This window comes from Elaeis guineensis, chromosome 1, assembly GCF_000442705.2.
Source record: "Elaeis guineensis isolate ETL-2024a chromosome 1, EG11, whole genome shotgun sequence".
NCBI classification, from domain to species: domain Eukaryota; kingdom Viridiplantae; phylum Streptophyta; class Magnoliopsida; order Arecales; family Arecaceae; genus Elaeis; species Elaeis guineensis.
The window spans coordinates 88,299,809-88,326,332 of NC_025993.2; the positions used below are offsets into that span (position 1 = coordinate 88,299,809).

At 36.3% G+C, this 26,524-nt stretch overlaps 1 protein-coding gene and 1 non-coding gene across 2 annotated transcripts; one reads left to right on the forward strand and one right to left on the reverse strand.

Moving 5' to 3' along the window:
• Window positions 1-13,935: 13,935 nt before the first annotated feature.
• On the reverse strand, window positions 13,936-14,007 carry TRNAT-UGU (transfer RNA threonine (anticodon UGU)). The gene has a single exon. It is a non-coding gene; the product is annotated as a tRNA-Thr (tRNA).
• A 146-nt stretch (window positions 14,008-14,153) lies between these two features.
• Window positions 14,154-25,087, forward strand: LOC105038114 (uncharacterized). The gene is made up of 4 exons (XM_010913806.2): window positions 14,154-14,458; window positions 21,224-21,768; window positions 23,106-24,017; window positions 24,457-25,087. The coding sequence occupies exons 1-4, from the start codon at window positions 14,288-14,290 to the stop codon at window positions 24,722-24,724; spliced, it is 1,896 nt and encodes a 631-aa protein (XP_010912108.1). The 5' UTR covers window positions 14,154-14,287; the 3' UTR covers window positions 24,725-25,087.
• Window positions 25,088-26,524: the final 1,437 nt, after the last annotated feature.

Genomic DNA, 26,524 nt, shown 5'->3' on the forward strand with positions numbered 1-26,524 from the left:
AAGAGAACTAAAAAAAATACTATTCAAAATTTCTCTCGAATCCTCATCATACCATTTAATTACTGTAATGACCTATAGAATTAATTATATTTTTCAAACTGTCCATACTGGATAATCAATTGATCAATATACATTTTTCATCCGTACAAAAATATATAAATGTATGATGCTATAGAATATGTATATTAATCAAAAGATGGATCTATGGTTCTATGCAATATAATATTTTTAAAATTTTTAAATTAAGAAGTTTCAAAGTACTGAGCAGCATTGCAAATGAAGACAGCCAAGATGTACGTCCCACACATACAGACTTGGGGTGCATTAGACAACTAGACTGTGATAGCACACCAGCATGGCATCCAGATAAATCTCATTTTGAAGGCTCCAAAGTACCAAACAACATTACAAATAGGGCTGAAAATGAATCGGACTGGGTTAGGCCACACCCTTGCCTGAGCCCAGCCCGAAAATATTTTTCGAGCTTCAAGCCAGGCCTAAGCCCTAGAATCTTTTAAAATATAAGGCCCGAGCCTAGCTTGAGCCCAATAGGACCGGCCCATATTATTGGTGATGGATCGTAAGCAAGCTCATCAGCATCGCTGTCCGGATCTTATTGATTACCCTCGAGGGACAGATATTTTCCATTGGAAATATATTGGTCAGTGGAGAACTCACCAAGCTACTCTTGCCACTGTCGGAGTAGATGAGCGGGTCAGAGCCGGTCCGATGGTGGTCTGACTCGAACCCCTACTATCGAAGGCAAGGGGCTACTCTCGTCGGAGAGCTCCCCAAAGTGGTTCCAACTCCCGTGCACCACCGGATGCAAGGTTTCATATGGTAGCAACACTCATCCAGATCTTACCGATCACCAAGAATATGCTTTCTATGTTGGGAATAGTATCCCAAAGCCAATCGTCAGCCTGTTGATGGTTGTACTCATTTTTATATATGTACATGAATTATAAATTAATAAAAATTATTTTGATATTTTTCATCACAAAATATTTCATCTTCTAATGAACTCCTATGTTGTGGTGAAGTCCTTAGGACTATTTAGACTCGACAAAAGAGGATTTGTCATTTAGTCCTTAAATCTGTTCACGACCAAATGATACGTTGTTACCAAAGACGATAATGTTTATCAAGCATAGGTCGTTGTGTGCCACATAGGTTGGTTGTCCTCTTAACCAATGAGTGTGGAGACACTGGTATGGCATACAGACGAGATGTAAGGGTATATCTGTACTGAATGTGACTGACTCCGGAGCTATTTCTGCTGTCAAGATTTGCTCTAATAAAATATGGGTATAAATGACCCTCTGACCTGAGACCGTCACGGTGACTTGCAAGCAACTCACTGCACTTAGGCACTGGACTACCTGAATTTCTAATTCAGTGACGGAAGGCTGCTGGGTGTAGTCAAGTACTTGACTTGTCGGTGCGTGTGTCAAGATGGGATTGATCACTCTAATTTAGGAGCTGTGTACAGTCATGTTTCAATTTAGTAAAACCTTGGCCAGGGTAGTCCTTGTGAGGAGTCACAGGACTGTTTGAGTTGAGCACGATTCGGATGATCTAATCAGGATTGACAGTTTAACCCTGAGTCGTCCTAAACACAGAGGTCAAAAGGATGAATTATACAGTAACCATATTCACGAAGGTTCTGAGTGTTGCGATTGTGACTTTTCGACCTATCCGGTCATCGGATACCATTGCTAGATGGTCACTTCGATTAGTACAGGAATTGGTTCCTGTGCTACCGGCTTAGGTTCGAACCTGCGGGGTCACACACATTAGAGGTTCCTATTTGATCTAATAGCTGGTGAAGAGTCCTTCATGTCTAGGATTCTGTAATCGAGAATCAGGATTCTCTGATCATGAATTTCACACATTTTGGGTACCGGGATCAAGAGTCCCACTGGTTTAGGACTCTTTGATCAGGGTTACATATCGATGAATTCTGATGCCCGATTACCCATCGGATTTGGACTCAATATTTATGAGAGATTTAATTAGTGATTTGATCACTAATTAACTCAATTTGATTGAGTAATTATTTTTGGATCAAGTCAAATTGAATTGAATTCAGTTGGATTTGACCCGATTAGGTTAAGAGTTGACCTAATCGTCGAGATGGTTTGGTCCCTGATTTGATCAGGGGTTGGGCTTAATCAATTCTTGATTTGATTAAGATTTTATTGAGCTTAATTAAGTCTAATTTAGTTGGATTTAAATTAGTCTAATTGGGCCTAACTTATTTGGTTCAATTAGGTTGGTTTAAATAATGAAACCACCTTGACCCATTCTCCCTGTGCCACCTCACTTCAACTGCGCCCATTTGAATTCATGAGAAAGAAGTTCTCATGAATTTTTTCTCACGCAAAGCCCTCCTCACGCCCTACTTTAATGCGCCAAATGAGTGGATAAGAATGATTGGTTGGCCATTCAAATTCAAAACAAAGTTTGAATTTGAATGAGCAACCAATCTTAGCACCTTGACCTTATCCTCTTTTAACACCCCATTTATTACATGAGAAAATGTTTCTCATGAAATCACTCATGTACAAATTAAGCCACGCCCTCCTCTTCTCATGCCCTTAGTGGATAGGGATGAATTGGTTTCCATTTGAATTCAAAATTTGATTTGAATTCAAATGTCCAATTACTCATCTTTATCCTCTCACATGGATAAGACCTTGGTTGTTGTTTTAAAAGGAGGAGAAGAGTGGGGCGTGTACAAGAAAAATTTTGGAGAGAAAATCTAGGCGTGAGGAATCCTTGTGTGCAAGGTGAAGCTCTATATCCTTCCGAGAGAAAAAGAAAGAAAAGAAAGAAAAAATATGTGCAGGGTTTCAATGAGTTCTTCAGGGTTTCAGTCTGGAGTTCGAGAAGTGAGAAGGTGAGCTACAAGTGTCGTGAGCCCATCAAATTTTAGAAAGATCTTCAATATCCTCTCAAGTACATCTGCTATCGATCCAGAATATCCAAAGAATCGACAGACATCGATCGAAGGAGTTCGATCAGCATCGACCATCGAAAGGGCTCTACAACGAGCTAGCACTCGTGAGGAGTCAATCAGACCGAGAGCTTCGTGTGGACGATCCACAGAGGCTAGACATGCTGTGTGGCTACATCATGATGATCAGACTCTTCCAACGGTGATCAAATTACGGTGATCTACTATCCGCACAAAGGTATTGTGTTCTAAACACATTACAGTAAAGTATTTACTGTTCAAATTTGAATTTTAAATTTAAATGCATGCATGCTATATATCATATTTAGATCCTAGTGTAGAATAAATTTTTATTAATTAATTAGATTAATTAATAATTTTTACTGTAAAATAGTAATTTTAAAAAAATTTTAAAATTACCAATTTAACCCTGCACTGAATTTTCTCCACAAATGGTATCAGAGCTTATTCTTAGATATGATATATATATATATTTGCATGCGTAGATTAAGTTGTAATCTAAATATTTAAATTTAAAATTTAAAATTTAAAATTTGATTAAAATTTTAAATTTGAAATTCAAAATTTAAAATTCAAAATTTGAAATTCAAAAAATTTAAAATTTAAAATTTGAAATTTGAAATTTAAAATTTAAATTTTGAAATTGATATATTTAGATATACTTGATCCAAGTAGCAAGTAATCGAATTGGGTTGGTTGCCATGGCCGTCCGGTCATAGGAGAAAAGTAGGGTTTAAAGGCCCTCTCTTCCCATTCGATGGGGTCTCCTATGGCGGTAGGGGTGCCGATGCGATTATATCCCATGCAGATGAAGTAGCGAAAGGAATATTCATGATTTATTTTGATTGAGTTATTTTCTGTTATGTAATTAGCAATAGGATTGCTATTTATGAAATGTGCTGATATATTTGTGAAATGAGTCAACATATTTGGTGAACAGAAAATAAAACCTTTCAAATTTAAAAATTATTTTTGAAATACCAAACCCTGACCCATCAGCCAAAATACTTAATTAAAAGAATTAAGTATTGTCTAGTAGGTCTAGAATTATGAATTAAGACCTAAGACAATTGAATAAACTTGTGGGTCAATGGGTTAGATGGATTAGGTCCATAATTGGGTTAGACCTAAGGTTAGCTTAAAGAAATAGACTAAATTAAAGTAATTGATCAAATCTAATCAAAAGTTGAATTAGATTAGGTCAAGGATACTCTAGACTCAACTCCAATAGTTGTAGTTGAATGGGTCCATGTCTTTAACTAGACCAAGATGGACTTAATTCATGGCTACGCGGTGGAACCCTATTTACTAAGTTGATCAAATTAAAACTAATGAACCGGTTGGTGTCTAAGATAAGTTTGACAGTTTGACCAATGATTTTTAAGCGGGAGCTACTCGCAGTGATTCGATCTCTAATGAGTTAATGGCTTATCCCCACCACTGATCTCACTTACCTGGCCAACCTGGTGAATTAGGTTTTGATTAGATCACTTGGTGATTAGGGCTCACCCATGTCATTAGGTAAATCAGTTTGACTGATTTAGGTGCTCCTAATGCTGGCTTAATTAAATCCTTTTTAATCTGACTTGGTGAAGTCAGTGGGAGGATTGAAATTGGCTGGTAATTTATCTTCTCATCTATTCTTTAATAAAATCCTCAAAAATTATTAGGTCCTAAAAATGATTAAGTTATATTGACAACTAAGTCATAGCCTCCCATTAAGTGAGTGATAATGAGTCCATTAGTTTAATAATCATTGGAGGCCCAAAGGCCTGGTGCTTATTGACTAATGGAATTATCATTCATAATATGATAATTTGGTTTGAGTCTTTCTGATGGTGGTTAGGTTGGCCAACCAAAGTCGGGCTTGATCATTTATGGTCCGATTCACCAAATCAAATCATGTTAATGGTTGGACCTAACCAGATTTTTTCAGTGGAGGCCAAAGCCTACTGATTAGGTTCTGGGGCAAAATTAATTACAAGAAGTTGTTTAGAGAAATAACTGGTTATGAACCTACCCATAGATGCACATGGGTTGACCAACCAAAGTTGGGCTCGTGTGTAGTCTGGTGGATTCTAGTACCCACTAAGGAATTAAAGTAATTCTTCGAATTGGAGATTGAGGCTACCAATTCGTAAAAATACTGAAAAAAACTTTAGACTAAAGTCCAAGTCTTTAGTATTAATAATTTATGTACTAATATAGGTCTGGTTTTTCTTTATGCAGCTATGGCCACTATCCTGTCGCTCCGGTCATTATTAGATAATGACAAGCTCATGGGACCTAATTTCGATAGCTGGTATCAAAAATTAAAAATCATCCTTGAGCATGAGCGAATCCTTTATGTAGTAACGGATCCGGCACCTGAGGAGCTAGCCTTGAACGCTAGAGGGATGGTCCGAGATACTTACTAGAAGTGGCTCAACGATCGCACCACCGTCCGGTGCATAATGCTGGCGGTAATGAATGATGAGTTCAGCTGCAGGTTCAAGAACGTCCAACCACAGGAGATGCTTCAAATATTGAACGACTCTTTTGGCACGCCTGACGATGTTGAAAGGCACAAAACTCGTACCATTTTCAATGCTCGGATGAGGGATGGAGCCTCAGTCACTGATCATGTACTGTACATGATCAAAATTATTGAGCGCCTAAGTAAACTGGATTTTTTCCTGCACGAGCAGCTCGGTAAGGATGCGATCCTTAATTCTCTGCCCAAGTCCTTCCTTTCTTTCCTTACTTATTTTCGAATGACAAAGCCTGCAGTGAACTACCACGGCTTGTTGGGGTTGCTGCAGAACTTTGAGAAGGACCACCAGCTCCATAAGGAGTCGATGAATGTTGTGGGAGGGTCTTCTTCTGGTCGTCGACCCTTTAAAAAAGGGAAGAAGAACAAGAAGAAGAAGAATAAGAAGGTGTAGCTGCATACTGGGACGTCTGCACAGGGTTAGACCAAGAAGCACAAGCCCGACCAGAGCCAGGCGGAGTGCTTCTTTTGCAAGAAGCAGGGGCACTGAAAGAGGAACTGTCCTCTATACATTGCCTCACTGGACCCGAACAGGCCAAAGAAGAAGCAAGGTACTTATATGATAATACCTTGCAACTTTTTCATTTGTGATACTACTGCCTGGGTATTGGATATCGGAAGCCCTTATCATATTTGTAATTCAATGCAGGGTCTGCAGGTCAGTAAGAGATTTGATGAAGGCGAGAGGTTCCTGAACGTTGGAGATGGAAGCAAAGTTTCAGTTCTAGCATTAGAAATCATGAACTTTGTAATCAATTTTCGAAATATAATTCTGAGTGAATGTCACTATTGTCCAAGCTTTTTATTAAATATTATTTCTGTAGGCTTTTTGGCCATGTACGGTTATCAACTTTTAATAAAAAGAAATGTTTGCAATATCATTTTGAATGGTGTTACAATGTTTGTTGGACAACTTAATAATGAAATTTACTTTCTATCACAACCTGTTAATGTGGTTCAAACCTTTGGTAAACATCCTAGAATAGATAATGTATCAGATGTCTACCTTTGGCACTGTAGGCTAGGTCATATCAATAAGAACAGGATAAACAGGTTGGCTCAAGAAGGAATTCTTGAATTAGGTGATTGTGAATCACTTCCAATCTGTGAGTCCTGTCTTCTTGGTAAAATGACCAAGTCACCTTTTATTGAAAAAGGTGAGCGAGTCAGTGAACTCTTGGGTCTAGTACATTCTGATGTATGTGGACCCATAAGCTCAAGTGCAAGAGGTGGATATTTCTACTTCATAACTTTCACAGACGACCTATCGAGGTATGGGTATGTCTATTTAATAAAGCATAAATCAGAGTCATTTGAAATGTTCAAACTATTTCGAAATGAGATAGAAAAATAAACTGGGAAGTGTATTAAAACTCTTCGATCTGATCGAGGAGGTGAATACCTTTTCAATGAATTTTTGACATGTCTTGGGGAGAATGGGATTCTCTTTCAATGGACTCCTCCTGGAACACCACAGCATAATGGTGTATCTGAAAGGAGGAATCGGACTTTGTTGGATATGGTTCGATCCATGATGGGGTTTGCTAGTCTGTCGATCTCCTTCTGGGGATATGCGCTCGAATCGGCTTGTTACCTTCTAAATAGAGTTTCGAGTAAGTCTGTAACCAAAACGCCATATGAGATATGGATAGGACGTAAGCCAGTACTCTCGTACCTTAGAGTTTGGGGGTGTCCGGCTTATGTTAAATGTTTAATTACGGACAAGCTAGGATCTAGGTCTGACAGGTATAATTTTATAGGATACCCAAAAGAGATCAAAGGATATTATTTCTACCTGGTTGATGAGCAAAAGATGTTTGTCAGACTTAAGGCAATCTTTTTGGAAAAAGAGTTCCTTGATGAAGGGACTGTTGCCTCTAAGGTCGAACTTGACGAAGTTCGACAGGTGAAAAAATCGACACAAGTTGTTGAACCTGAACCAGATTTGATTAGATCAGATTCGGAGCTCATTATTCAAGCACCCATAAGGCGATCTGGTAGAGTACCACGTCAACCGGATAGATACTATAGTTTCTTGATCCGGGATGACGATCCTATCGAACTTGATGAAAACGATGAGGATCCGATCACCTACATGGATGCAATGCAGAGATCCGACTCTGAGAAATGGCTAGAGGCCATGAAATTCGAAATGGAGTCCATGAAGGTCAACGATGTGTGGACATTGGTTGACCCACCCGAAAAAGTAAAAACCATAGGGTGTAAGTGGGTCTTCAAGAGGAAGAGGGGCGCAGATGGAAAGGTGAAAATCTATAAAGTCCGTTTGGTTGTCAAGGGATATCGTCAATGTTATGGTATAGACTATGATGAGATATTTTCTCCTATGGCAATGCTCAAATCCATTCGAATTATGCTTGCGATAGCTGCCCATCTGGACTATGAAATCTGATAGATGGATGTGAAGACAGCTTTCCTAAACAGAGAGCTGGATGAAGAGGTGTATATGATACAACCTGAAGGATTCACATCCACTAATGTGTCTAAGGTGTGCAGACTACAGAGGTCCATTTATGGACTTAAGCAGGCATCCCGGAGTTAGAACATACGTTTTGATAGGACGATCAAGACGTATGGCTTCATTAAGAACGAAGAAGAGCCCTGCATTTATAAGTGGGCTAATGGTCCAGTAGTAGTATTTCTTGTATTGTATGTGGATGACATTCTCTTAATCGGGAATGATGTCCCTGCATTACAGGGAATAAAGATTTGGTTGTCGTCACAGTTCTCCATGAAAGATTTGGGAGAAGCTTCCTGCATCCTAGGGATGAGGATCTATAGGGATAGATCTAAAAGGTTGCTTGGTTTATCCCAGTCTACATACATAGATACTATCTACCGATAGGCCATAGAATTTTTCTCTCGAAGAGGGATTGTCCGACAATACCTCAAGAGAGAGAGCGTATGAGTAGGATTTCATATGTTTCGACAATGGGATCTATCATGTACGCCATGACATCTACACGATCAGATGTGGCATACTCACTAGGGGTAGTGAGTAGATATCAATCTGATCCAGGAAAGAATCACTGGAAGGTTGTTAAAACCATCCTGAAGTATTTAAGAAATACTAAGGACCAGTGGCTTGTTTATGGTGAATCGGACTTGAGACTTATAGAGTTTACAGACTCTAGTTTTCAGTCTGATCATGATGACAGCAAAAGTATGTCAGAATTTATTTTTATCCTTAATGGTGGGGCTATCTGCTGGAAGAGTTTCAAGCAACACACAGTGGCTGATTCAGTTTGCGAGGTGGAGTATGTCGCTGCATCAGATGCTGCCAAAGAAGCGATGTGGCTGAGAAAATTCATCACCGGGCTCGAAGTAGCACCCTCCCTTGTTGGTCTAATTCTGCTCTTCTGTGACAGCTCTGGAGCCATTGCTCAGGCGAAAGAACCCAAGGCACACCAGCGGACAAAGCATATTCTGCTCCGCTACCATCTCATCCGAGAAATTATGGATCGAGGTGACATCGACCTTCAGAAGATCGACGGAAAGGAGAACCTGGCCGACCCATTCACTAAAGCTATTACGGTGAAGGAGTTCGATGACTACAAGTCGAAGATGGGTATTAGATACTGCACCGATTGGCTTTAGGCCAAGTGGGAGATTGTTAGGAATAGTGTCCCAAAGTCAATCGTCAGTCTGTTGATGGTTATGCTCATTTTTGTATATGTACATGAATTATGAATTAATAAAAATTATTTTGGTATTTTTCATCACAAAATATTTCATCTTCTAATGAACTCCTATGTTGTGGTGAAGTCCTTAGGACTATTTAGACTCGACAAAGGAGGATTTATCGTTTAGTCCTTAAATCTATTCACGACCAAATGATATGTGGTTACCAAGGATAACAACGTTTATCAAGCATAGATCGTTGCGTGCCATATAGGTTGGTTGTCCTCTTAACCAATGAGTGTGGAGACACTGGTATGACATACAGGTGAGATGTAAGGGTACATCTGCACTGAATGTGACCGACTCCTGAGCTATTTCTGCTGTTAAGATTTGCTCCGATGGAATATGGGTATAAATGTCCCTCCGACCTGAGACCGTCACAATGACTTGCAAGCAACTTACTGCACTTAGGCACTGGACTACCTGAATTTCTAATTCAGTGACGGAAGGCTGCTGGGTGTAGTCAAGTACTTGACTTATCGGTGCATGTGTCAAGATGGGATTGACCACTCCAGTTTAGGAGCTGTGTACAGTCGTGTTTCAATTTAGCAAAACCTTGGCCAGGGTAGTTCTTGTGAGGAGTCACAGGACTATTTGAGTTGAGCACGATTCGAATGATCTAATCAGGGTTGACAGTTTAATCCTAAGTCGTCCTAAACACAAAGGTCAAAAAGATAAATTATACAGTGACCATATTCACGTAGGTTCTGAGTGTTGCGATTGTGACTTTTCGACCTATCCGATCGTCAGGTACCATTGCTAGATGGTCACTTCGATTAGTACAGGAATTGGTTCCTGTGCTACCGGCTTAGGTTCGAACCTGCGGGATCACACACATTAGAGGTTCCTATCTGATCTGATAGCTGGTGAAGAGTCTTTCATGTCTAAGATTCTATGATCGAGAATCAGGATTCTCTGATCATGAATTTCACACATTTTGGATACCGGGGTCAAGAGTCCCACTGGTTTAGGACTCTTCGATCAAGGTTACATATTGATGAATTCTGATGCCCGATTATCCATCGGATTTAGATTCAATATTTATGAGAGATTTAACTAGTAATTTGATCGCTAATTAACTCAATTTGATTGAGTAATTATTTTTGGATCAAGTCAAATTGAATTGGATTCAGTTGGGTTTGACCCGATTAGGTTAAGAGTTGACCTAATCGTCGAGATGGTTTGATCCCTGATTTGATCAGGGGTTGGGCTTAATCAATTTTTGATTTGATTAGAATTTTATTGAGCCTAATTAAGCCTAATTTAGTTGAGTTTAAATTAGTCTAATTGGGCCTAACTTATTTGGTTCAATTAGGTTGGTTTAAATAATGAAACCACCTTGACCCATTCTCCCTGCGCCACCTCACTTCCACTGTGCCCATTTGAATTCATGAGAAAAAAGTTCTCATGAATTTTTTCTCATGCAAAGCCCTCCTCATGCCCTACTTTAATGCATCAAATGAGTGGATAAGGATGATTGGTTGGCCATTCAAATTCAAAACAAAGGTTGAATTTGAATAAGCAACCAATCTTAGCGCCTTGACCTTATCCTCTTTTAACGCCCCATTTATTACACGAGAAAATATTTCTCATGAAATCACTCATGCACAAATTAAGCCACACCCTCCTCTTCTCATGCCCTTAGTGGATAGGGATGAATTGATTTCCATTTGAATTCAAAATTTGATTTGAATTCAAATATGCAATTACTCATCTTTATCCTCTCACGTGGATAAGACCTTGGTTGTTGTTTTAAAAGGAGGAGAAGAGTGGGGCATGTGTAAGAAAAATTTTGGAGAGAAAATCTGGGCATGAGAAATTCTTGTGTGCAAGGTGAAGGTCTATATCCTTTCGAGAGAAAAAGAAAGAAAAGAAAGAAAAAATATGCGCAGGGTTTCAGTGAGTTCTTCAGGGTTTCAGCCTGGAGTTCGGGAAGTGAGAAGGTGAGCTACGAGTATCGTGAGCCCTCCAAATTTTAGAAAGATCTTCAACATCCTCTTAAGGACATCTGCTATCGATCCGGAGTATCCAAAGAATTGAAGACATCGATCGAAGGAGTTCGATCAACATCGGCCGTCGAAAGGGCTCTACAACGAGCTAGCACTCGTGAGGAGTCAATCAGATCGGAAGCTTCGTGTGGACGATCCACAGAGGCCAGACACACTGTGTGGCTGTATCACGATGATCAGACTCTCCCGACGGTGATCAGATTGCGGTGATCTACTACCCGCACAAAGGTATTGTGTTCTGAACACATTACAGTAAAGTGTTTACTGTTCAAATTCGAATTTCAAATTTAAATGCATGCATGCTATATATCATATTTAGATCCTAGTGTAAGATAAATTTTTATTAATTAATTAAATTAATTAATAATTTCTACTGTAAAATAGTTATTTTGAAAAAGTTTTAAAATTACCATTTTACCCCTACACTGAATTTTCCTCACATTCCAAACACAAATTAAATTTAAATATTATAAATTTGATAAATTTAAATTTAAATATTAAAAATTTAAAGAGGAGAGAATGGTGTGTGGCGACGGCTTTGTTGCCATCACTAATACTCACTAAATGTTGCAGGAAAGAAGAGAAGGCGGCACAAGCACCAATGCGTGGGTCCAGTGGTGCGACGGGGGAAGAAGAGCGAGGCGAAGGACAGCAAATCCGGCTAGGGGATAGCCGATCCGATGCGGAGATGGTGGTGGGAGAAGAAGGTGGGATGTTGGGGTGCTTGGATGGGGGCTCCGACAACTTTCCGACAGCACCGGGGGAAGAAGGGGTAGGCAAGGAAGAAGGGGGAGGGTGCGAGCTCGAGGATGGCCGATCTGGCTCGAGGATGTCAGATCTGAGGAGGAGACAGGGGCACGGGGATGAGGGCTCTGACAGCGCAACGATGGAACAAGAGGGGACTGGAGATGGGGAAGAAAGGGGAGGCTATGGAGAATGAAACCAAGTGATCAGAGACGAAGGTGGTTTTTAGGAGAAAAATATTAGCGACGGCTAATTTGTATTGCTAAAGCTATCACTAATATTAATTATTTAATATTAAATTTATAGCGATGATATTGCTATTGCTAATAACCAAAAAGCCATCGCTAATAAGTCTTCACCCTTTTAACGATGGATTAAATTTTTGTTATAATAAGTAGTCAGTAAATATTACTATTAGCGACAGTTTGTTTGCCATCGCTAATAGCCATCACTATCACACTATTTTTTCTTATAGCATCTCATCATGATCTTTTTTGTTGGCTAAAAAATGTATAACAAATGAAAAAAATAGTGTAGGGAGTAGATGTGAATTTAAACAAGCTAACCTTAAGAATCTTTAATCTCAGGATAAGCAATTACAAACCCATGCTTGCTTTGGTAAAAGAGAAAGTGAAATTCAAATTATGCATCGTTATGTGGGGCTTTCCCCTTCTTTTTATCAAAAGAGAAATCAAAAATAATTTAGATTTTATTTCTAGTTGGAAATTATGATATAGAATAATAAAAAATAATAAAATGAAGAAATATAAAAGGTTTGCCTAAAAATAAAAATATAAATCAAAGAAATCATTTTACATTGCATTTTCTATTTAAAATTTATAGTATTTAAAATAAAAAAATAGTTTGCCAGCAAAAGAGCAAGGAAAAGTAAAAATATAAATCAAAGTATAGGTGGGGCTTTTGCCTCATTTCCATCAAAAGAAAAATAAAAAATGATTCATGTTGCATTTTTTGTTCATAACTATAACTAAAATAGTAAAATGTTAAAATGAAAATTAGAAAATGTAAAACAATTTGAAAAGAAAAATAAAATATAAATCAAAGATGTCATTTTAAATTACATTTTTATATTTTCAATTAAAAATGTATTTTTGAAAATAAAAATTAATTTCCCTTCAAATTTCCCTCCTTCTCATTTAAAGAAAGTCTAAAATAATTTATAATATATTTCAATTAAAATTTGTAATTGGAAATAAAAATGAAAAAATATAAACCAAATATTTATAAAAAAATGTTTGCTTGAAATAATAATAAATTTCATTTGTAAAATTATATTCTCAAAATAAAACTAATTAAATAATAAAAATGTATAAAATTTGTAAACAAAGAAAATGTAAAATATTTTATTTAAAAGAAAAGTAGAGTATGTATTAAAAGAATCATTTTGAATTGAATTTTTAATTAGAAAGTTACATTTTTTTTAAATTAAAGAAAATGTGGTAATTGAAAAAGGGAAAAAAAAATAAAAGTATGAATCAATGTAGAGGTGGGCCTTTTCCCCTCCTTTTGGTTAAATAAAAAATAAGAATAATTAAAATTATATTTTTAATTCAAATGAAAATATTTTATTGAAGAAAATAAAGTTATAAGGTTATAAATTTAAAAAGTCAATTTTATTTGTATTTTTATTTTTAATTAGAAAGTAATAGTTTTGAAAATAAAAAAGTAATGGCCCTTCAAAATATATTGTATGTTTGCAATTTCAATGGTAAAATTATAATTTTGCAGACAAAATTAATTAAAATAATAAGCTAACATAAATAAAAGAAATATACAAAGTGAATCTGAAGAGAAAAATAAACTATATGTTAAATGAATTATTTTAAATTAAATTTTCAATTTGAAAGTTATAGTTCTAAAGATTAAGAGTTATCAGATGGTAGAAGCGGAAAAAAAGATAAAAACATGAATTAGTATATAGGTGGGGCTTTACCCTCAAATAGGTGGTTTACTGCCCCCACGCAGGATCGAACTACGGACCTTCAGTTTACAAGACTGACGCTCTACCACTGAGCTATAGGGGCCGGTAAGCATGCTTTGAATTTTATAAACTGTAAAGATGATTAAGTGACAAACATGACCCCACTCCAAGTGGAAACCGGCTGACCGAGATATCGGCCGATAAAAATATCAATTCTAAAGCCGCGTAAATGAACCCGACGGACAGCAGCTCATTCTCCCTTCCTCTCTTGCCTTCGGGAGGGGTGGAAAAGATAAAAAACGAAGAAAAAACCGCAACCCTAACCGCCAAGAGAGCTTCTGCGGTGCCGAGAGGAAGTACGCATCAATCGAGGTGGGGGAGCCATGTCCGCCCGATTGCTGAGGAGGGTGCTCAAAGAGCAGGAGGAGGAGAAGAGCTTGGGGCCGTCCGGCCTAAATCCGGAGCTTGACGCCGGCGGTGGCGGCGACGAAGATTCCGATTCTCCGGTCGCCGCCGCCCCTTCCAAGAACCCCTTTGATCTCCTCGACGACCAGGTCGGTGCTCAGCTTTCCTCAGAAACTAGGTTTCTTGATCTATATTTGGTAGAAATGCGATAGGAATAGCTTTATTTCGTGGGTTTTTTTGTCGTTTTCTGGATGATCTATTATGCATGGATTTTGGGAGTTTGTATGGTTTGAGTGAACTATGGAGATATATGAACTGACAGAAAAAAGAGAACCATTTTTTGGAGAGATAGATTAGGCAAAGCCTGATCTTTTCAAGAAAAGGGAACTATATTATTATGAACGTCTGGGAATTCCTTTACCCCTTTGAAAGTGAGAGTTGTGACTAGTCTTGCAGGAATTCAAGTTTTCAGGTTAATTCAAGTTCATTCAAGATGGCTTGTTCATTTCATTGAATGCCCAAATGCAAGTTAATGCACAAAAAATGGGAGTAAATCTTCTGCTTTAGCAAGGTCCGTCATATGCAACATTCTATTTGAGGAAAAGGTAAGGCCGTCAAATGTAGGTCATAGGAGACAACTAGTTAGGTGGTTGAGGTATTCAATGTTCTGTATAATGTCTATTTCTCCACCTATACTGTGTAACAACTGGAAACTATTAGGACTTTTACAATGCACTCTGTGCCTGGAAGTTTGTTTTTTTGATATAGTTTTACCTTTTCAGACTCAAGTGGTCTATCTTAGTACCGGACAGGGGTCTAGGTCAGATTAGAAGTTATGAGTAAAATTTAATTATAGCATCTTTTTATGTGTCTGATTTTAATTATAATTGTAGCTTTTAAAGGTTGTAATGTGACAGGCATCTATCGTAGCTAATGTCTGCATGATTTTAGGGTGCACAATAAGACATGTCTTTTGGATGCGTTTGATTCATCAAATGAGTATATTTCAAGTTTTACCTGAACTGTGGTAGCCAGAAGTGCTAAAATAGGAATACAGGCATATTAGGAATAGGATCATAATTAACTTGGTCAAATGAATGGTTAAGACTATATGAGTTTTCTTAGGATTACTATGGCCTATAATGGTGGGGGTGAGAACACTGCCAATATATGGAAAAAGAATGGATTTTTTCTTTGTTTTCTTCTTTTTCACTATCATGTTCTTCCTTTTCCTTCTACCTTGGCTTGAGGATTTGGCTCTGGTTTTGGGATTCAATGCCTTGTGGAGTTTGCTATGTCAGATCTGAATTTATCTTTGGATTTTAGCAATATAACAGCATTTCACTCTTGTGACATCTGTTACCAAATCTTTTCTTCATGATTTATGGTAGACATAGTTGAAGTTCCCTTACCGGCAATAAGACTTTTTATAACCCTGAGAAATGTGAAGAAGGTGTCTGGTGAGGCTCAACCATCACTCGGTCGAGAGTTTTGAATGGGCTTGGAATCGAATTGGCATGAGGGTTTCAATGGAGTAATCTGAACTGTGGATGTCATTTTGATAGCAAAAATAAAAAAGTTCTCTTTCTGCTCCCCCTATCTCCAGTAATCATTGTCAAATTTGATCTCTAGAAATGTAATTTAGGCCACATTATGCAACCATATCTGAAAGGGATTTATTTACAAAAGTTAGACTTCCTTCAATAGGGATAGGATTGAACTTTTCAATTCCTTGAAGGGCATCTTCTGGATCCATGTTATGTGAATATGCCTGAAAAGAATTCATTTGCAAATGATTATTTTGTTCTCTGTTAAATTTTGCCTGATATAAAAAGGGTGGTAACTAAAATTTAGAAAAGATAATTGGTGACGAGGAAATTGATGTGCTTTAAACTGAGGGTATCGAACCTGTAGTTTTATTTTTAGAGCTCTGAAAGAAGAGGCACTACTTCTCAAGAAGTGCTTAAAATGGCAACTTTCATTGTTGTGCCCTAACACTAAGGTTGTAATGGAACTTTTCCATGCATTTGGTACAAAGGAAACAACGGAGGGAGGGTGGCTTGTGATCAGGTTTTCCCTGAAGTTTGTGGAGGGTGGGAAATTGTGTAAAAGGTACAAACTCAATATTTTGAGTTTATTTATGATTTTGTTGGAGAAATTGTTCTAAATGCTTGGTGAGAGTCTTTGTTGCGTACCTCCTCTCTCTTCACTCCTTTTTCTCTCTCCTTTTGTGGTTCTTATTTAGTGTTATCAATATTGTATTGGAGTATGAACTGAAATCATTTATGATGCTTGCTCATTGTTAAAAGGGCACGGGCACAGTGGGTTGTATTTTGGGAGAAAAATTGATTTGAGATCATAATAGGGGTATTAAGATATGTTTCAAAGTCTAATCAAAGTTTTTCGAAGGTTCTACAATTCTACGGTAGTGGTCTAAGCACCTTTTCCTTTTCATAATTGTTGTATCCAAATTCCGCTTAGATTTATTTTAGGTTGTGTATTTATTTTTGGAAATAGACTTGCTAGAGTTGTTGGAGGAGGTCTCAACGAAGTGGAATTTATTGAACTATTATTTTATCTAATCGGAGGATTACCCTTATTTAGGAAAATATGGAAAAGAATCTAGAACATGGTATGGGCATTTGAAAAGGGAAAAGTAGCTATATATTAGGTCTGTCTATTCTTTCCCTTTATAGATGAAGCTACGTGCTTAGTGGCAAGGAGCAATATAGAAATGGTTGGCTCTTGAAAGGCTCTTTTGGTTGGCAAACAAAGACTGCGTACTAACTTATGAGGTTACAAGTGAAAATATTGCAAACAGGCATGCCTCTTCTCTTATAGATTCCCCACTTTTCTGATTGAGAAACAGGATCATCATTTTGCACACAATTTAGTTTCAACGATCTGGCTTGAAGTATGATAATGACTTATGATGCTATCTAAATACAACCTTGTCTAGTTTTCAGCTGGAATCATTGAGTGAAAAGATTCTTTAGGATATTTTTAAATTGAAGGACAGGAACTAGGGTCATAAGCTTGGCTTTTGGGTGAGGTAATATATGTAGGTCTTGGCTTGTAACTTTTAGTTTGAAGGACTTCCAATCATTTTAAGGATTCTTATGATAAACTAAATATGGTTTTGCCAATGAAATGTTACATGGTTTATTCCAGCTAATGTCTTAAAGTAGATTAGAAAAATGTGACTGAGATTGGAAAGCAATCTGTAACGTGTTGCTTTGTTTGAGGAATTGAAGCAGCAGCCAGATAGGGATGAAGATCGAGAATTTTTAAGGTACTAACTCAGCCTTATTTTTATCAAATTTTTCCCTGTAGCTTTTTTTTTTATGTGATGTTGGATAAGATCTGAATGTGGTCTACAATTGTACAAATTGCACCAATGATATTTTCACTGTTTAGTACGAAATAACTCTGAAATCAACAAAGAGAATATTCATCCATCAAATAGTATATTAGCTAGATGGTAGCAAGCATAAATGGTACTTGCATTGATAGAAGCAATGTTGGGTCCATTAATAAGCATGATAAGCATTATATCATAGGAAGAAATGATTCAGATATGAGTAGGTGGATGAGAGTTGTAATGGATGAATTCTACAAGTTATTATCACTTGAAATGTATAATTGAAAATTTTTATTCTGATTCTAGTCATCTTCTGGTATTTTCTAGGGCTTCTTCCTCAGATAAGTTGATATCATTTTAATCTCTGAAACTTTTGGTCCCTACAATAAGCTGACAAAATTTTATGTGGAATTATAGCTATATTTGGTCAGTTGCTGTAAAATAGCATAGTTTATACTTTCTAGAAATTTACCACCTAATATAATTTATCCTAGACATTTGGTGTACCCAAGAAAATTCAGTGATGATGGAGCTTGAGATGAAGCTTGCTGGTTGCTACCCACATGAGAAAAATCTACCACAGTTGTGGGTTTAAGTTGTTAGTGGAGTACCTGGTTTCTCTACTGCCTAGGGGCAAATCCTTTGGAAAATGCTGACTTGTGCATGTGGAATTCACGTGAGTGCCTTTTTGTGCTCTGGTATATGACTGACTTTGTGAATGAATGCCTATTAAAAGAAGCTTCCACGTTTGATAAATGTCATATGCTTTGGATAGCCGAGGTATAAGAAATGCTTCTTGCTTATATGCCACTTGTGGACACTAATAGTACTGAGAAAGTATTTTTAAGCTATTAATCATCAAACTAATACATAATGTAATGGCACAACCTTTTAAAATGCTTAGCCATTTACTCTTTTGTATGTTGTTTGTTCTTGGAAAAAATGACTAGCTTGCAAGAATATTAGGTCAGAGCTATTGAAATTTGGGTACTACTACATCACCTCTTCTAAGTTCTGTTATCACCTAAGCTTAATATAAGGAAAGCAAAATCATCATTTCTTTTGAGAACTAGGACAGAATGGAGCCTGACAGAAATTGGGTGAGGGAGGGATTGGAACCAGTTCATTGGTGCCCAACACCCGGTGACTTTACCAATCCAGTCGGTTGTCACTCTCTGTGAGCTAACTATATTATTTTTTTCCCATTCTGAAGTAGTTAAGTTCATTATGGGATCCCTAAAATGAACTAAAAGTGTGCCTATGATATTGCTTTGGTTGTGCACCTGATGCTGTAAACTTGGAGAGTACTGCCGGCATATGTCTCATCTTGTCCATCAAATATCATTATGCTAACTGACTGCTACATGGAGGTGAACCAATTTGCACCTGGGTCGCTGACAGCATTTCTTGTTGTGCTTATTTATAATGCCCTTTGGGGTGCACCAAAGAAAAATGAGTCAACTTCTGATAAATAGTTAACTATGCTAGGTATGACATAACCTAAGCTGAACTTTAAGCTTTTTTCCTAATCCATCTGTTATGAATGGTTTTACAATAAACATTGTTATATTTGAAACATTTATAATTGTCTAGGTTCATTTAAATTGACTATACAATACATTTCCTCTAAGATGCACATGATGGTACTTGTAAGTGCAGATGAATATGCTGCACCATATTAACAACATTAAGACAAAAGGTATCATCAGACTATTGTACTGTTAAAAAAAAAAAAGGGCAAATCTTGCAATGTTGTCCTAATCACATTGGCTGTTACAATCTGTTAATCATACTAACTACCACTAGCTGTTACAATATATCACATTACGTACTTTGCTGGTACTTCCACAAGTTTTCAGTCTTGTAAAATTCTATACATTGAGTAGCACTACCTAAATCCAAAGGTGATTCCATGATTCAGTTTGAAAGCTTGCTTTTGGATTACATATGTAAGAAAAAACTGCTATCAGACGAGTGTAGATGTCTGACCAGCATGCTTACAAAACACTCTTACCTTGCCACAGATATGTTTTGGCCATTTCAACTGTCCTTTGGTGGGTAAATACTAGGAAAAAGTTAGTCAACTTTTTCATCAATCAACTTATCCATAAGACCAATTTTTCCATCGATCAACTTATCCATATTCTTATTCTTCTCTAGATGGATAAGTTATTTTCTCATAGATAGCATTTACCCGTGAAATAGGAGAAAGTCTTACCCACCTATGAGGTGGGTAAATCATTTTCCTATCAGTCGGGAAAATAAGCTTTTTATTGTTCATAAAATACCTCTAACCATATAATTATAATAATATAATAATGATATTATATATATATATATATATTAATACATATTATAATATAACATGTTATAGTATAATATATATTATCTATATTATATTATATAAAATATAATCTAATACATTTATGTATATGATATAATAAAATGTAAGATAATATTTGTTATCATATAATAATATGTTATTATACTAATATAATATATTATTATCTTATTATAACTAATCTATTATTATAAGATAATTTATCATTATTATATAATATATAATAATATTATATAATACATTATAATTTATTATATGATATATAATATAATATAGTATATTATAATATATAATATTATATTAAAATAAGATGTATTATTTATATTATATTATATATTATGATATGTTAAACTATATATATTATAAATTGTAATATATATAATAGATGTATTTATATAACAAAGGGTATTATGAGAAATATGGATAGATTTAGCAACTTCTCTGGAAAAGTAGTAATACAAAAGAAGATAGATAATAGATTTCGGAGACATTTTCTAATGCATAAAAGAATATAAATAAATTATTTTTCTGTATAAATGTTGTCTGGGAAATACTTACCTAAGAAAATAGAGATTCTCATGTAAGTTATTTATCCTCCAAAGAACAGGCTGTAAAGGTAATGCTTCATATAGGTAATTGAGACTTCAGATACCATATTCATGCAGAGATTTGGTCCTTGATGAAGAGAAAACTCTATTATTTATAATTCAAGTGATTTAATTTCATATTTATTTGATAATGCAGCTTCTTAATTTTGTCTGATGAAATTCTGCGGGAACTAAAGGCAAGGATTTTTTTTTTAAAAAAAATAGGAAGCAAATAGCCAAAAATCCTGTGACAGAGAAACATGAACAAAATTACTGATAATGGTGTTTGACATCTAAAAGATTCCAACTTTCAACTTTTAAGATAATCATCTGATTTCCATCAATTTGGCATGTAGGATGCATATATCGCAAAGTAAAAGGAGAAATTAAAAACACAGTGAAATGGTCAAAGACTGCCTGGCATGTGAATTGAATTAATTAACAGCATAGATTTAATTAGCTTCTTGAACTTAAACCATAACTTATTTGTACATGTGTCTGTGTGTGTCCTGGCAGAGAGAAGCTATATATTAGTTTTGCTACACTTGGCTCAATATAAATACTTAATAAATATCTGGTGTCTGTTCACTTGATAATGTTCAATGCTCAAATTTATCTGTTGCAGGATGATGAACAGGAAGTTGCTGGTGGAGACCAACCAGAAGATGCCAGTGAACAAAAATACCCTGTGGTTACAAACTCTTCAAATGCAGATCCAGCTTCTAACTGTAAATCCAAGAAAAAGAAGAAAAAAAACAAAGAGAAGTCAGCATCTCGAAAACCTAATGCAGAAAAATCACTTGATTTGATTTTAGAGGATTTGTCAATCTGCAGAAAGGCTTCTCATCAGATCGGACCTGAGAATATCAAAGCAGTGAGCGATGAGGCTCAGACTAATACTAAGAAGCATGTCACATCTTCTGTTCTACTCGTGGATCCAAGATATCTGAAAGCTGAAAATGAACTTAGAAAAATATTTGGTTCTAAGGTTGTCAACTCATTTGAAAATCATCACTCTAGTGGCAGCTCAAGACAGATGCGCGGTGGCCGGCGTGCAGCCCACAATCCGAGGAAGACAATTCTTATTTCTCCATCAAGCTATTGGCCTCGTTGGGATGGATCTATGTCTATGGAACTTCTAGAAATGAAGGACCACCAGAATTATTTTAGGTGACCTCTTAATCTTAAATTGTAGGATGATTACAACTTAGCAAGGCCTTAAACTCCTTGCTTGTCCATGAACTCATTTATTGCTTTGAAAAGTTAGGATCTTAAAAAGTAATTATGTTAGCAGTAACTACATGAACTGTATCATGGTGATAATGCCCTAATGAAATTCTTTCTCCACATGTTCTTTCTAACAATATGATATATTAGGTACCTTGTATAATTAGGACCATGTACAACAGCATTTCCCCCATTAATTAATTATCAAATTTTAACCATAATGGATGCAAACCTTTGTGTAATCCTTTTCTATGATCCATAATATATGCTTCATTTTTCACATTTTAAAAAAAAATGATGTAATATCCCCACTAATTTTGATCTTTATTTTGTAAGCATGTAGCAACTACCACCAACTAGAGGCCAATAACTCTTGGCTCAGTTGGATGGCACCTCTCCCTCAAGGACTTGCCCTTGGAGGAGGTCCCATTTTCAAATCCTTGGTATTGCCCATACAGAAAGACAAAAAAAAAAAAAAATCACCAGCTAGAGACCATATTCTAATCATACCATATACAAGGCATGAACAGGATTGTGGAAAACACATAGTAAATCATATACATGCATCTACCCCTCTTCATGAATCATGCACAGGATTTTACGGATGAGGAGCAAGCACTGTGTTGTGTGGGGCAATGTATTCTGGGCAAACTTTTGCATATTTGATTTATCAAGTTTTACCGTTGCTGGGACTGTTCCACCTTTTTCTAAGAGTAACGGGCTTCTTCGCTTATTATTTTGTTGGTGTATTTCATGTTTCTTTCTTAGTTTCCTTAACTATAACATCATTTGATTATTTGACATTGGCTAATAAAATCCTGCTTCTCTTACATGAGTTTTTGCCTCATTATTATTCCTTGTACAAAGTTTTTATGAATCTCTCAACATGGGTTATATAGCATATTGCTAATGTCATGCATGGCAAGGACTAAGAAATTGGTGTATCTGGGAAATGTAACTTACATATTGCTATCATGTTGACTAGTTTTGTGAAATGCTGAAGTGTATACAACATCATATTCCCCTACCAGATTCTATCATCCATGAACTGTACTCAGATAGTGCAAGGACAAAGTGACTGTCATATTTGCATTAAGTTTTACCCATCCATCTGGATTTATCGGTGTGTTTTAAATGTTCTACTCTCTAGGGAAAGAGATTTTTGGACTTAATCTTCTATATTATATGCAAACTGATGGTACCTTGGTTGCGAGTATGCTAGCTGTTAAATTTCTCCTCAAGATATCTTTTATCAATAAAGTCTTAAATGTATCTCGTAGGTATGTGCATTCCCCATCTTATGGTCATGCCCAAGAAGCATTTGAAGCTGCCAAAGCAGCCAATGACCTCAATGCTATTGCAAGTATCGTAGAGCACCATCCTTATCATATTGAATCTTTATTGACATTTGCCGAGATTTTCAAATATTCTGGAGAGCATCAGTCATCTGCTGATGCGATTGGGAAGTGTTTATTTGCATTGGAGTGTGCATGGCATCCATTGTTTAACCCTCTACAAGGTAATTGTCAGTTAAAATACCATCATGATACAAATAAACCACTATTCTCAGCCCTTTTCAACCACATGAAGAACATGGACAAACGTGGCTGTCATCGATCGGCTCTAGAGGTCTGCAAGCTTATGTTATCACTAGATTCTGATGATCCAATGGGAGCATTATTTTGCATTGATTACTTCTCGCTGAGGGCACAGGAGTATCTGTGGTTGGAACAATTTGCTGAGGAGTATAGAAGTGATAACTCTTTGTGGCTGTTCCCTAATTTCTCATATTCTCTTGCTGTTGCTCGATTTTATCTTGAGCAGGATGGTGCATCTAAAGAGGATACTGCACAGACTGAAAAGGCCACGTCAAGTGATCTTATGAAGCAAGCTTTGATGCTTCACCCATTGGTGCTTCAGAAATTAGTTGCCAAGGCACCTCTGAAGGAATCAGTATGGGCACAAATACTCAAAAATTCATTTTTTGGCTCAGCAAAAGCAGGAAGCCCGTCCTTAGAGCATCTGATCAATATATACGTAGAACGGAGTTATCTTATATGGAGGTTTCCAGAACTGCAGAATTTATTGAAGGAGGCTGCTCTGCTAGTGGTCGAGTCACTTAAACAAAATAGCAGTGAAGCTAGGGATTGGTCATGTGTTAGGAAAGAGGCATTTTCATCGGAGAAGAATGAGTAAGTCCTTCTATGCCCCCTTTTCCTTTCTACCCTTGAATTATTATTATCTGATGTCTAGTATTTTTGTGAAACCCCAGCTAATTTGAAGGATTCAAGTCTCTTCAGACAGATACTGTCTGTATAATTAGAACAGTTTTGAGAATACAAGCTTTTTTCTAGTAATATACCTTATCCACAAAGCACAAAAATACAAATGATGCTCTTTTGTAGGCAGAGTTACGTATATGTTCAGTTTGATTAGCACCCCTTTTCTGTCTGTGTGAGAGTAGCAGACGATGTTCTTTTGGATAGGCAGTTGTTGCTTGGTTATCGTTATAGTAGTGGGATAAATCAAGCTGAACCAATTTGGTCATCAAAACACATTGCAAAAGTATAAATGCCTGAATTTTATCTTTAATTTTTAGCATATTATTTATATCTTATTCTTTTGTGGCAGGTATTCACATCTGATGGTTTCAGATTTCTCTGATACAGTACCATCAATTCCTCCTGAAGAACTACGGCACTTTATGGTTGGTCCACAGATGGTGCATGAGATGCAAGATGGTGATAGAGAAGGCCCTCCTGAGAGGGCTCGTGCCCCACGCGAGCTTGCCGGTCGCAATGCTGCAATTGTTTTCTTAGAGTCGCTACTTCCATGGATAGATTATGGAAATGATAGAACTGGACAGCCAGATGGTCAAAATGAAGATGTTGAGGATTGACACCACTAGTAGCACTCAGATGTGATCAGTGAAAACTTCTGTCACTATTCTTTACTGCTTCACAAGAACCATGCCGCATTTTGGAAAGTTTGTTTCTTGTAAATTCGAATTTAATCTTGATAGGGAAATTTATTTGTGGCAAAAATCCTATCTGATAAAGCCTGTAAAACGTAACCAAGGGTCCATGAGCTTTGGATTCGCCATCAGTTGTCTGGCACAGAATATGCCGCAGTTGTATACCTGGATTGGCACAGAGATCATATTCTGGACCTGTGAACTATTGCAGTTCAAGTTCTTGTTTTGTGATGTCTGAGTTGTGATTATACAAATAAAGAGAATATTAATCTACCAAATTTTCTTTCATTTTTTCATCTTTTTTTTTTCCACATGATGCGTCTTCATAAGTGACTGTTGGATGCCAGCAGTGTCAGCTACCGAGGAAGGCATGCCATGCAGGAGAAGTTGATTATTGCTAGGTACATTTTGTGAAACTCCAATTTTTGTGAAGCTGAGAAGGGTTCACGTTAGGGTTGAAAATGGATTAGATAGGGATAGAATCTATACATATATTGTCTTTATATTTTTCAATAAATATGGATACAAATTTGTTCTAAATGGATATGTATGCAGATTAGATATTAATTATATTCATAAAGTAGGATATTGGCTATATCTATATTTTTCTATATAAAAATTGGATATATGTCGGATATTATTTAGATATAAATCAGAATTTTAGTGGAATTTGATGATAAGAACTAATGTCAATCATATAATCTTAAAAGATGGTAATATAATTCACTATGTAGGCTGCATTGAGATAATCAAAGATCCACGACATGGTTATTAAATTGCATGAATATTGGTTTGGTTGAGAGTCTACGTGAGATAATTAAAGATCTTAGATATGGTTATTAAACTTGTACGAAGATTGATCTAGTTAAGAGTTCAAGTTACTGGTTCGATTTGATTTGTATTAAGATATTAAAAGTTAAAATTATTTAAACTCAAAAAATAATATAAAATAATAATAATTTTGTGTCAAATATTGTGTAAGAAAAACTATATGTAAATGTAGTAGCGCATAAAAAAGTTGCTAATATTTTAAATACTTTTAGCAATAAAGTTTTAAAAATATCTATAGGTAATTTCGCATTTTTATCAAAAAATTATTTTTGTAAAAAGTAATAATTAAAATATAAAATATTATAAAATATATGAAATATTTTTTTCGGGAGGAGGCAGGCGGTAGGGAAGGAGTATCTGGCGGCATGATTTTTTTTTTTTTTTGGTCTAAATTTTTCTTAAAAGATAAAATGGCATCCAACAACTGGAGAATGGAAAGGAGTGGTTGGAATCTTTTGGTGGATAGAGATTAACAGGTTCTCATCTTTTAAAGGCCTATAGCTACACGCCTACCAAGTACCCACTGCTCCTTTAACCGATTTACAGATGAGGCTTGTACAGGAAACCCAAGAAATGATCCAACAAACATGTAGCTTGACAAAATTATTTTATTTTATTTCAGCAAAGTGATGTAGATCATCTTTTTCTATTATTTTATGTCAAAATTAACTATTTTTTTATTTTATTTTATGTTAGAAGAGGTTAAAAATCCTGATGTTTCCATTCTATATCTATCGAATTCCGCAAAGACCAACTCTAACCATAGGAGCGTTCGAGGTGAAACGATATATTTATTTCTTTGCAGTCGCATATTTTTCAGATTAGATTACTCATTCTTTTGAACATAATATTTTAAGAAATCGAGCAGAGGCGCTACCAACGCCTCATAGGCCT

Bases quoted from the DNA above. Each gene is read 5' to 3' on its own strand.
- LOC105038114 (XM_010913806.2), top strand. From the start codon at position 14,288: ATGTCCGCCCGATTGCTGAGGAGGGTGCTCAAAGAGCAGGAGGAGGAG. The intron at 21,769-23,105 runs GTGACCTCTTAA...TGTATCTCGTAG, and splicing joins GACCACCAGAATTATTTTAG to GTATGTGCATTCCCCATCTT. The intron at 24,018-24,456 runs GTAAGTCCTTCT...CTTTTGTGGCAG, and splicing joins TTTTCATCGGAGAAGAATGA to GTATTCACATCTGATGGTTT.